The sequence below is a fragment of the Pituophis catenifer genome, unplaced genomic scaffold (genome assembly GCF_029215685.1).
Source record: "Pituophis catenifer annectens isolate HBS135680 unplaced genomic scaffold, rPitCat1.0.hap2 SCAF_2, whole genome shotgun sequence".
NCBI lineage: Eukaryota > Metazoa > Chordata > Lepidosauria > Squamata > Colubridae > Pituophis > Pituophis catenifer.
Genome location: NW_027256882.1, coordinates 12742442 through 12755516, shown reverse-complemented (window position 1 = coordinate 12755516; position 13075 = coordinate 12742442). Strand labels below are relative to the sequence as shown.

General features: G+C 39.3%; 1 protein-coding gene across 1 annotated transcript; it reads right to left on the bottom strand.

Annotated features, from left to right (window-relative positions):
* Positions 1–807: 807 nt before the first annotated feature.
* On the bottom strand, positions 808–5242 carry LOC139309280 (vomeronasal type-2 receptor 26-like). The gene is made up of 5 exons (XM_070933335.1): positions 5081–5242; positions 4123–4935; positions 3522–3732; positions 2860–2985; positions 808–1703 (listed from the first exon to the last, which is right to left on the bottom strand). Exons 1-5 carry the CDS (start codon positions 5240–5242, stop codon positions 808–810), a joined length of 2208 nt encoding a protein of 735 aa, XP_070789436.1.
* Positions 5243–13075: the final 7833 nt, after the last annotated feature.

Here is a 13075-nt window from a genome sequence, read left to right as displayed (position 1 = left end):
TGGGGGGCTTTAATAGCAGCCACCAATCTACAGGTCCGCGAGCCAAGAGAAGCCTCCAATGGTTCTGGCGGCTGCACCTTGAGCGAATCAGGAGGCAAATCAGGGGGCTGTAGATGTCCATGGGAGGCAAATATCATCCTATTGTTCAGAGGAACCTCCAGATAATAAGTGGCCTCACAGAGGCTAACAGACCACGTGGGGCATAAGAGCTTGGCCCCAGGTCTTTTCCAACCGTCAGAACCAGCAATGTTTTTAGCTCGCCCCCATCCACATAAGGGAGGGGGGAACCTCTGGGAGAACCAGGAAGAGGCCCCCTCCAAGTAAGCCTCCCATCTAAGTTGTAATAGCAGTTCCAAGGAAACTGACATTAATAGTATATTGTGGTCAGAGGCTCCTCGCACTCCCTAAGCAAGTTCCTCCTCCTTTTCGCACTAGAAGGCTCAGAGCTAGAGGAACCTCTTGCACATCAAAATGTGTGGGTGGCAGGCGAGCACTCTGAGTTCTGTAACTGTGACAACTCAGAGTGAGTCTGATACCTTCAGCTGACCGACCAATATTTTGGAGAGAAAGTGAGAGAGACAGAGAGATGGGAGAAGGGTGAGAAAACTCTAGCACAGTTTTCTATATAATTATACATAAAGAAAAAAGGGAAATATGTTTAAAAACTGTGGGTTTACTTCTATTGGAATGTAAAAAAAAACCTCTTTCAAAAACATTTATTTGTGTTTGTGTGCTTTCTTGTGAACATTAATGCAGCAAATAATAACAGTCATTTTTGGAAAGATATACCCAAAGTTAACTACTATTTTATTTTGACAACAAGTGTTCTTTTGTATTCAGGTCTGGTCTTAAAAAAATAATGTAGCACTTGGGGATGAAGATGCAGCCTAGCAAACCGGTACTTGAGGCCAGGATGGAGAAGATCTGCACGGCCACCATGTACTTCCCTTTGGTGCTCAGGTAGGTGGGAACAAAAGAGATCCAGACGCTGCAAAACACCAGCATGCTGAAGGTGATCAGCTTGGCTTCGTTGAAGGCCCCAGGGAGGTTCCTGGCCAGGAAAGCCACCGTGAAGCAGATGATAGCCAGGAAGCCCATGTAGCCAAGGACAAGGTAAAACATCAGAACAGAGCCTTGATTACATTGCAGGATGATCTCTGCAGATTGTGAGTACATGTCTGACTCAGGGAATGGGGGAAAAGTGCCCAACCAGACACTGCAGAGGACTATTTGCACAACAGAACAAGAAATGATGATGGAGTTGGCCAGGCTCTTCCTTAGCCATCTCTGTACTTTATTCCCAGGTTTTGTGGCCAAGAATGCCAACACCACCATGATTGTTTTGGCTAAGACAGTCGAAATGGCAACTGAGAATATATTGCTGAATGCTGTTTCTTGGAGAAGGCAAGTAACAGTCTGTGGCTGGCCAAGAAATAGGAAGGAGGTCAAGAAGGAAAGCAGGAGGGAGATTAGGAGGATGTAGGAGAGATCCTGATTGTTGGCTTTGACTATGGGAGTTTCTTGGAATTTAATGAAGATTCCCAAAATTAAGCTGGTTATCAAAGACAGGAACAAGGCAAGGGAAGCTAAGATGATCCCTAAATTTTCTTCATAGGATAGGAAAATTTCAATCTTAGGTATACAGTCATTTTGGTTGATATTTGGATGCTGATCTGCTGGACATTTGGTGCATTTTTCAGCATCTGTAAAAAGTAAAATTAACATCTATCATAAATAAGTTCTGCCATCCAATGCATAGTTGGACTGAAACTGGTGATGTTTTCACCAGTTTCAGTCCAATGGTTGGACTGAACCATTGGACTGAAACTGAATGGTTGAATGGTTGTGGAGAAAGGTAGCATGCAGCAATGGTTAAGAATATTAAGTAGCAAAATGAAGAAGGACAAGTGCCAAAGGGAAATAAAAACCACTGCCACCCATTCCAAGCGGGAACTGTGTCTGCTTTTACAGATTGCATGATTTGTGTTCCAGATAACACGAACCAGGTTTTAGAGTAGAAATCTAAAGGACTCCTCAGCTGTTCAAGAACTTATGAAAATATTATCATTGTGATCATCTATACTGTACTATTTCAAACACAGGAAGGAGTGGAAGGTTGGACTCAAGGCCTCAATGGCCCCTTCAAGCTCTGATTCACTTAAGAAGGAAGACATTTTTCCAATAAACTCAACTGCTGATCTTCATGTGTAAACTGGCTGTTGAGGAAGCTCCTTTATTGAATTATCTTTACAAATAGCAAGGATCTCCTCCAATTGAACCTAGGAGATGGCTATGTCTTCTAGGGAAATTCTTATATGTTTCACCTATCTAAAAAAAAACCCTCCCTCTTTTCTTCTTTGAGAGAAGGAAGGGAGGGAGGGAGGAAGGAAGTTTCTAATGTTAGCAATAGCATTTAGACTTATATATCAGCAGGGGGAGGGAAGAAGGGAGGGAAGGAGGGAGGAAGGGTTCAGCGGCAGAGGTATAGTTGGATCTATTTAAAAAAAAAACTTCAGTCTTTTAGTCACTCATTAGTATATTTAAGAAAGTACAGGAAAAGAAAGGATCAAAAGTTTGAGATGCCAAGAAAAATTGACAAAAGTTGACCAGTAAAGAAGATGAAGTGCAGGAAATGCCACCTCCCTAGTAATACCAAGCTTTCTTGAGCCATTACCATTTAATAACCTGCACCCAATTTAAATTCCAATATTATTTTTATAACTCATTATGTAATAAATATTAAAATAAATTGTTTTTTTTAATCCCAGCTTTAAAATGTCAACCAAAGCATCCCATCCTGAAAAGGTCAGGGTCTATGGTCCTCCCGAATACTAGACCTTTTCCTTTGGTGTCACCCACCTTCCATGGTGGAGATGGTTCCTTCTGCACAAGGAAGACAGTCATAGCAGCAGATGGGCCTCCCTTCCTGAGCCACCTTCATGAATCCAGGATGACAGCTTTCCACACACCTGGAAGGAGGCAGGGGCTGAAGAAAGAGAGAAGAAAATTATACAGAAAATGAAATTATGTTTATAAAACTGGCAAATGAAATAAGAGGTTGGTGATCTTTAGTGCAACTAATTAAAAGCAGACAAATTTGAGCAGCAAAAACATTGTATATTCCTTCTCTGTTTCTCTTCCCTCCTCATGCTTCATACATATTACAAATGTATGCTTTCATTTTAAATTTAGATATTACATTCCTCAGGAAAATGTTGTTTGGACTCAAGAGAGAAATATTGGATGGATTCTTCGGTTTGGGTAAGTTAACTATTATTATCTGCATGGCTTGCTCAATCTATTTCTATTTCCTCAAACTCAAGGAAGAGTTAAATGAAAATTGAAGACTGTATTTTTCATGGCCACCTGAATAGTTGAAAAAGCTCTTTAAGTTCTAATTGTCAAGGATCAGTTGAAATGAAAACCAAAAGACAGCATCCTCCCCAAAGAACTTCAGTCCTGATTTCACCACCTTCAGTAGAATAAAATAAATATGATTCCCACCTTATTCAGCATTTCTATCTGTGCAGTACTCTTCTGGTCAATGGTAAATTTCAAAATATCTGATGCTCCTTTTTCTAAACTCCCAAATTTCATTCTCTTGACAGACCTATTAGGGAAAATGATCCAGTTCACAATATCCAGATCAGCAGTGAGATCTCCTTTCTTTTCAAAATGTACCCCATCTATGGAATTATTGGGAAATTGAGAGCTTTGAAGAAAGGAGTGAAGCTGGAAAAGTAGAATTATAAAGGACTTCAGACATTCATTGAAAAGATCCTTGGTCTGTCCTGGGAGAGTTATGAACATTTGTCCCTCCCTGTTTGAAAACAAGGTTCTGTTTTGAGTTTCCAACTTGAAGAGCAGGCTATTAATAAGCTCAGGAATAATAGGTGCTAAGATAATGTTTAAATATGTAGATTAGAACAATGACTATAAAGGAATAAAGATTTTAACATCTGGGCATGTTACTATTCCCAATGCTGCATCATACTAATATTAATATACAATTGTTAAAGGGAAAGAACTAATTCTTATGCATCATAGTTTGCCCATTTGCTCTCTGTATCCAAAAAGAAAAAACTGCCACCAATAAAACTTTTCTAAAAAGAAAAGAAATACCTGCCAAGCCTTCAGTCTCTGAGATTCTGTCTTCATGCCTCTACTTCTCCCTGATCTTTTGGATGTGGATAAATAAGCTGACTTTAAAACCCTTCCCACAGCCCAGATGGTGTTGTAAATGAGGTAGCTGTCCAAGGTCAGGATCCAATCGATCTCCTCCTTCCTCAGAGGCACCAGATCTTCTCTCTGTTTACACCGTCTCCAGACTTTTACTGAAAAGGCATCCTTAGCGGATGAACATGTAAAGGTGTTTTTCCAAAAATCAGATATAGATTTGAGAAAGAGATTAAGAGCATCATAGTTTGCCCATTTCCTTTTCTGTATCAAAAAGGAAAAAATGGCACCAAAGTATTTAAAGGAAAGATTAGCAAACATTAAGTTAAAAGTAAGATCCCAGTGAGCTGTGGTGATCCAGACCTTTTCTAAAAAATCTTGTTGAAAACCTTGAATTGCTGCTTCTATAATCAGCATTCCAATCCAGAATGAACTAGTCTCTGAACCGTAAACAAAGACATTGACTTGCCTCCATTTGTAATATTGTTCAAATGCTAAAAGTATGTGATGCACACTTAGTGGAACACTTTGATAGATAACTGTGCAAATGCCATTCCTTAACATTAAAGAAGACATTGTCTTCATGAACCTCTCCCCCTGGTCAGTTTCTGGAGCAAGGAGACCAACCAAGGTCCACTTGAAATGGAGAAGCAGCTTGACCATCCCTGGGTACTGGACTCCTTCAGCAGGGAGCATCGGGTAGAAGAAAGGAAACTGAGTTTTATCCCTCAGAATTTGGGAAGCAAAACTGTAACTTATCTGAAAAGAATGGAAGATGGTAGTGTTTTAATTTGAACAAGTGAAATACTAGTTCTATCATTTACATAACAAACACATATTTTTCCTTTGCTGACTTCTGATTCAAAGATACATGATTGAAAACTGTCTTCTGAGAAAGACACACCTGAGGGATTTTGTAGGTTTCCAACAAAGTTGACATCTGGATGGAGATGCCAGTCTCAGCCGTTTCCAGAAAGGCCACTGTGTTTTTCTGCCTTCCACACCTGTAGTTGGGGACATTGGCCTCCCCATCAGAAAGCACGTCCAATAAAGGATCTGAAGTCATTTCTATCTTGAAGAAATTTTCATAGATGTTATAGCCCAGGGTGATGTTAGGTAAGAAATCAGCATTCTGGTTGATGTCCTTGACAGCAAAAAGGAAGGGCAAAAATTTCCAAAAATATTTATATCCCTTTCTGCAGATATGAACATATAAACGAAAATAACATTTAACTTTTCTACTACAAGGATCAGTCACAATTATCCTTGCAAAAAGTTTGCAACATTCCAAACTGTGGCCATAGAAAAAGAATAAAACAAACAAAAACATTTATTTATTTATTTATTTATTTATTTATTTATTTATTTATTTAATTAAACTTGTATGCCGCCCTCTCTCCCAAAGGACTCAGGGCGGCTCACAACGATAAAAAACACATAAAAATTCAGTATTCAAATATAAAAACCAATACAATCCCCTTTAAAAACCCCTTCAGTCCATTTGGATCTTAGTGTAAAGGCGCGCTAAAAGTTGGTTACGCTAACAGAACTTTGATTTCCTGAGGTGGTTTTCAAGCATTTCATCCCACATTTGAGATCTTTTAATAAAGATACGAGATATCTGCACATGGCTTCTGTGTTTCAGTTCTAAGATTATTTTAAATTATATTAAATTTTAAGATGGCTAAAATAAAGTAATTACTATTATAGAATCAAAACCACATGTAATATTAGTACCGCTTTATAAAGCCATATTAAGGGCACATCTGAAATACTGCATCCAGTTTTGGTCAACGCATTACAAAAAAGATGTTGAGACTTTGGAAAAAAGTACCAGGAGGAGCGACTAAGATGATTAAAGGCCTGGAGACAAGAACATAAGAAGAACAGTTGTAGGACTTGGGTATGGGTAGGTTATTCTTATTGGGTTATATTTGTATTAGCATTTATTAGTTTGTCAAACATGTACCAGATTGCACGTATAAATATAAACATGGATATGAATGAAAGAAATGAATACAAAAAAATGGGGACAGTAAGACAGGGACGGTAGGCACGCTGGTGCACTTAGGCCCCCTTTACGGACCTCTTAGGAATGGGGTGAGGTCCATGGTAGACAGTTTAAGGTTGAAGCTGTGGGGCGTCTGAGGTTGTAACAACCGACTAAGGTAGAGCATTCCAGGCGTTGACCACTCTGTTGCTGATGTCGTATTTTCTGCAGTCGAGTTTGGAGCAGTTATTCTAGACATTGTCATTATTCATGCTATTGGATTAAGATTTCAGATTGATTATGAAGATTCTCAGTCATCCAGGTAGACTTGTCTGGAAGCTGAGACATGGCAGTTTCTTCAGTGAGCTGGAATGTACCAGTTCCTAAAATTTCTTAAGTAATTAGGAAAAGAGCAACAAAAATGATTAGGGGGCTGGAGGCTAAAACATATGAAGAACGGTTATAGAAACTGTGTAGGTCTAGTCTAGTCTAGTGAAAAGAAGGACTACGGGGACATGATAGCAATATTCCAGTATTATAGAGGTTTCCACAAAGAGGAAGGAGTCAACTTATTTTCCAAAGCACCAGAGGGAAGGAAAAGAAACAATGGAAACTAATCAAGGAAAGAACCAACCTGAAATTAAGGAGAAATTTCCCAATAGTGAGGAAAATTCACCAGTGGACCAGTTTGCCTTCAGAGGTTGTGGGTGCTTCATCACCGGACATTTTTAAGAAAAGACTGGACAGTCACTTGTCTGAAATGGTATAGGGTCTCCTGATTGAGCATGAGGTTGGACTAGAAGACCTCAAAGATCCCTTCCAGCTCTATTTTGATTTATTAATCTCTCACAACGCAAACTCCATGAATACCTAGGTTGTTACCTGGGACTCTTTCATCCCAGCAGTTAATTTTGGTGTGAAAAAATACCCTGACACAACCTTGGATTCATCTCATCTTCTATTGAAGACAGAAAATATAGCATCCACCTATGCTTAGACAGGCATCTCCCAGAATCCAGCTCAGCTCAGGAGTGAATGGAAGGAAGAGATCAGTCTATATGGATTTCAAAAAAAAACCACACGGATTAGACAAGATCCTTCAAGGCATCTTATATCTCATCTTGTGAGATATAAGACCCAAATATTTTAATCCTCACAATTCATAAACAAGTCTGGTTCACAAAATCAAAGGTTTATTGGAGATAAAATGAAGAAAAATAAAAAGCGGTTGCCAGCGCAGTCTCTTAGACCCTTCCCGAATGGATTGAGTTCAAAGAGCGCAAAAAGCAGTTTTCAAGCTACACATTTTATACTCCTATATAATGCACGCCACGCCTAAGAAGCACTCCCAACTCCCCTTTATTCTCCTAAGTCATTCTTCAAGTTGTTTTACACTTTAAAGGGTCATCTTGACATTTTCTGCCTAACAACAACTATTGTATCATGTTTACTTTTAACTTCACCTTGGGTGGATGTTCCTGTTTACTGATAATGGTTTTGCCGAAGGAGTAGGTTCCTGTCTCCAAGGGAGCTTTTAGCAAGTCATAACACATTGTCTCTACTGATTACAATTTGTGGTCAGTTTCCAACAATAAGAACATCATAGCTTTTTAATACATTTAATACTTTTATGAAAGAGTAACTTATTATTCATTTCCTTCACAGAGGATAAATGGATAAAAAAAGTTATAATTATTTATTGAAATACAAAATGGAGGAGGAGGTAGTCAAAGAAAATATGATAATTTGGGCCAAAAATTTTGGTTATAACATTGAATTGGAGAAATGGGATAAATTATGGAATAAAAATTACAAATTGACAATGTCTGTAGCCTACAAGGAAAATATGTATAAAATGGTTTATAAGTGGCACCTACCACTGGCGAGACTGGCCAAAATGTTCCCCAATACCTCATCAACCTGCTGGAAATGTAAACAAAATCAGGGAACATACTGTCACATGTGGTGGACGTGCCCCAAGGCAAAACAATATTGGAGTAAAATTAGAATATATTTAGAAGAGATAACCAGATAGCGTATAGAGATGAAGCCAGAAATATTTTTGTTAGAAATACTTCCAGGGACATATGACAAAAAAATACAATATTCAATTATACCTAATACAACTGTGACAAAAATAATATATGCACAAAATTGGAAAAATAATAATACACCAATGGAAGAAAATTTGATTGAAAGAAAGAGATCAGTCTGTTTCTTTGTTACCAGACTCTTGCTCTGGTCATAGGAGATAAAGGAAAGATAAATATCTTGAGTGGTTTCTAAGACTTGACAATTCAAAATGAGTTTCATCACCTGAAGTGCGCAATAGGGGACCCAAGGTGAAATTGGAAACTAGGGTTGTAAAAAGAGCAGACCAAAGGGAGAGCAGCTTCTATTGTTAGAGAGCTGGGATTGTAGACATTCATTGGACATGGAGTGGCTCTAATGCAGTGCAGGAAGACGGACTTACTCAATGAATTTTGTTGAAGGACTTTTGTCAAAGGTCAATAATTGAAACCTAACATCCATTGCAGAGACTATGCCACTAATAAAATAATCTCCTGGCTTGTAAAGATTATGTGCATCCATTTCACCCTGCTCTAGAGTCAGGAGGCATTTGGCTTTGAGAATCCCACAGGCCCCCTGTGGCCACAGAAGCAACACAAGTAGAATTAACAGCAACATGACTTGCACTCCTGAATGAGCCTTCTATGTTGCATCTGCTTTTGAACAAAGAATGAGAAGGAGAGGTGGAAGAAACTGAAAACTCTGGAAAGACAGAAGCTTCAGATCGAGACAGGGTCCAGCTAATGGAAATACACACAGCCTCTGCTTGTCCTGAAACCACCCCCAGATTCTAACTCTGTCTCTTGAGCCATTTATAGTTGAAGCATTTCTGAGATAGACTCCACCCAACAATGCTTTTGAGTCTGATATCAACATCAAAACGTTTTTGACATGTTGATGTTAATGTTTTTACGAGTTTTACAACTCATCCTTAGGGATTTAAGGTAAAGTCAACAAATGAATTACTATGATTCAGATAATGGTAAGGAGGAAAACTGTCACCTTTGTGAACCCTGAACAAGTCAACAGGCAGGTGCCCAAAGGGAGAACTTGCAATATGTGACTCCAGACTTTTTTTTTTTTTGTAAAAAGTTTTTCATTTTTTAAATACAAAGATAAAACCTTCCATCTTTCCTTATGCAGTGTATCGTCTGGGTACAAACCAGGGGTGGGTTCTAAACTTTTTTACTACCGGTTCCATGGGCGTGGCTTATTTTGTGGGTGTGGCTTGGAGGTCATGTGACTAGGTGGGCGTGGCTAGCTGGTCAGAGTCATTTCTGGAAGGTCCTCGCACTTACGACCAGTCCTCGCACTTACGACCCAACTCATTTGTTTGCTTTTAACACTGATCAGCTGTAGGACGGCCCTTTGAAGCACCGCGGCAAGAATTTAAACAGTTTTTTTCCCTCTAGTCATCAGCTGGGACTCAGAAGGCAGCAATAGATTGGGGGTGGGACCAAATAAAAGGTAAGTATAACGTGGGAGGGCGGGGGGGGAGAACCGGTTCGGTGACGTCATATCGTCACTGCTACCGGCTCGGCTGAACTGGACTGAACCGGGAGGAACCCACCACTGGTACAAACATCTCTGTGCTACATCGTTCCTCATTTATCACAGCTTTCACCTTCATCTTAACATTAATATTATAATATATTAAAACATTTAAATATTGTAAAACGCTCCATTTTCTTCTTAGTATCTTTTAGTAATAATACCATATTGACATCAAATATTATTATTCTTTTCATACACTTACTAACAATTTTCATCTTATTTATATCTCTATCTTAATATATTTTCTACTTATTCTTTAGTCTTCTTCATTTCCAAATTCCATTTTTATTCTCCAACCATTGATAAAATACTTCCTATATCATATAATATTCAGTTTGCTATTTCTCCTTAATTGCTAACGTTAATCTGTTCATTTCTGCGCATTCTAATATATTCAATGGGAATCTCCCCATTTTTCCAATGTTGTCCAAATACAATGACTCCAAACTTTGAACATGGGCCAGTGAGGAAGAATGGACAATTTGGCCCCAAATCTTTCCAATAAAATATTTTTGAAAACCTTGGATCAGTAGATTTTTTAGAATGGCCACAAAGAGTGACATTATAATATGAATTTAATTAAGGTATTTTTTGGACTATAAGACACACCTAAATTTAGAAGAGGAAAACAACAACAACAAAAAGGTTTGGCCTACCTTTTTCCAGGCCTTTTCCAGTCTTTTTTCTTTTTTGGGGGGGAGGGGCCCTGTTTTTGAGACTTTTTTCACCCATTTTGGGGACTTTTTTCAGCCCATTTTCAATGCTTTTTTCGGCCCATTTTCAAGGCTTTTTTCGGCCCATTTTCAAGGCTTTTTGGGGCCATTTTTGAGGCTTTTTGGCCTGTTTTCAAGCCTTTTTTGGCCCATTTGTTTTCCAGAAAAACAGGACATAAAAAGCTTCAAAAACAGGCCAAAAAGCACCCTGAAAATGGGCCCAAACAAGCCTCAAAAACAGTCCCCAAAAGCCCCCAAAACAGGCTAAAAAGCCTCAAAAACAGGCCTAAAAAGCCTCAAACATGGGCCCCAAAAGCCTCAAAAATGGGCCAAAAAAAGGCCTGGAAAATGCTGAAAAAAGGCCTGAAAACAGGATGTGTGGAGGCCAAAAAAATGGCTGGTGGGTGGGCGGGACTTCGGCAATATTTGGTCTATAAGATGGGCAGACTTTTTCACCCCCTTTTGGGAGACAAAAAAGTGCATCTAATAGTCCAAAAAAATATGGGAGGCTTCTTTTCTAGGGAAATCTGTAGGTAAGACTAGACTAGACTAGACTAGACTAGACTAGACTAGAACAGAACAGAACAGAACAGAACAGAACAGAACAGAACAGAACAGAATAGAATAGAATAGAATAGAATAGACTGCAGTACACTGCACTGCACTGCACTGCACTGGCAACCTTGGATCAACACAGACTTTTTATAGTCTATCCTCCATTGTCTATCATATATCATGTTTCAATTGTATATGGGGGCTTTGAGGGTTCATGCTTACGTTGGAAACCTCTCTTGATGGTGGAATGTATCAAAAGATTTCCTAAGGGAAGCTTTGGAGCACTTTGTCCTGTCTCACTTCTTGGCTCGTCCTCAAACTTTCCACCTCATCTGTGACTTCTCCCAATGGGCAGCTGCCTGTTGAGTCACTCACAGTTAAGAGAGACGGTGCCTCTCCCTGTTGCCATTATCCAAATCATAGTGATTTATTTGTTGTTTTGGTGCTAAATCTCTACAGATGTTTTTTTTCCCCAAAACTTTCAGATTTCACACAAACTCAGCCATCAGATCATATCAGCTTTGTTACTTAATGTCTTTGCACTGGAAAATCTTGGGGGACATAAATGCAGAAAGAGAGAACGTTTGGAGGCTTTTGGGATAGGCAAAGGCTGCATTTGCTCCCCCACTTAAGACGTTAAATCTTGCTGGGCTCTGTCTGGATTCGGAAACCGGAATTGGAAGATTCTGTTTTGGAAGAGGGCTTTGGGTTTTTTTTCTTCCTACATTTCTTTTTCAAAAGAGACACAGGCTGGAGACTCGATCAGGAACACAAGTCATGTTGCTGCTTCTGCTCCTTCTGTGGCCTCCGGCAGCCTGGGGCAGTCTCAGAGCCAAATGCCTCCTGACTCTGAAGAGGGACCAGGTGGATCCAAAAAACCATTACAGTCCAGGAGAGTTTCTCATTGGGGGCATCATCTTTGCAACACAAGCTACCTTTCATCCGCTAAGCTTCAACACAATACCTGTGATTCAATCAAAACAGTAAGTCGATCTTCCTGCACTGCTTTAGAGCTAGCCTACTCCACTCTGATTTCTCAAGTTCTAACCTCTTCTCTTACCATGGATGGTCTCCGTGATCTGCTATTCTTTCTCTATTTCTGTCTCATTTCATGCTTGGGGATCCATTGTCCATCCTGTAGTTGAAGTAGCCTCCTTTGAAATTCTCCAAAACAATAATCAATAAAGATCTTCTGTTTTTCTTGATTTTGAAGAAGAAGCATCAGATTTTCTTGACATCCTCTGAGTTCTTCTCTTCTACCTCTCTCCTTTGCTAGATCTACAGAAAGGAAAGAAAGTTGAACAGAACAGAGCAGGACAACAGAGTTGGAAGAACCTTGGAGGTCTTCTAATCCAACCCCATGATCATGCAGGAGACAAATTGTTCTCCTTAAAAAAAAACCTCCAGTATTGAAGCACCCACAACTTTTGGAGGCAAGTCGTTCCACTGACTGATTGTTCTAACTGTCAGGAAATTCCTGCTAAATTCTAGGTTGGTTCTCTCCTTGATTAGTTTCCATCCATTGCTTCTTATCATGTCTTCAGGTGCTTTGGAAAAAGGTTGACCCCCTATATTTTGTGGCAGCCCCTTAGATATTGAAACACAGTTATCCAGTCAAGGCTATCGTGTAAAAGTTGCATTTTTTCTCTGTGGAAAGAATGAAATAACCTCCACAATGTTTATTCCATACCAAAATTCACAAATTAAGCGAAAGAATCTCAGATCAGAATGGATTTTTCTTACGTATGTGAATCCAATTTAGGTGGAGGCCAGGCACTCTAATCGTACAGTGATTTAAATATCACTTAAGTCTCCATTCCAGAAATGGCAATTTAAACATCTCCAGAAATTAATCATAGAATAGAATAAAATAGAATAGAATAGAACGGAACAGAACAGAACAGAACAGAACAGAACAGAACAGAACAGAACAGAACAGAACAGAACAGAATAGCTGAGTTGGAAGTGATCTTGGAGGTCTTTTAGTCCAACTCCTACCCAGGCAGGAAACCCTTTA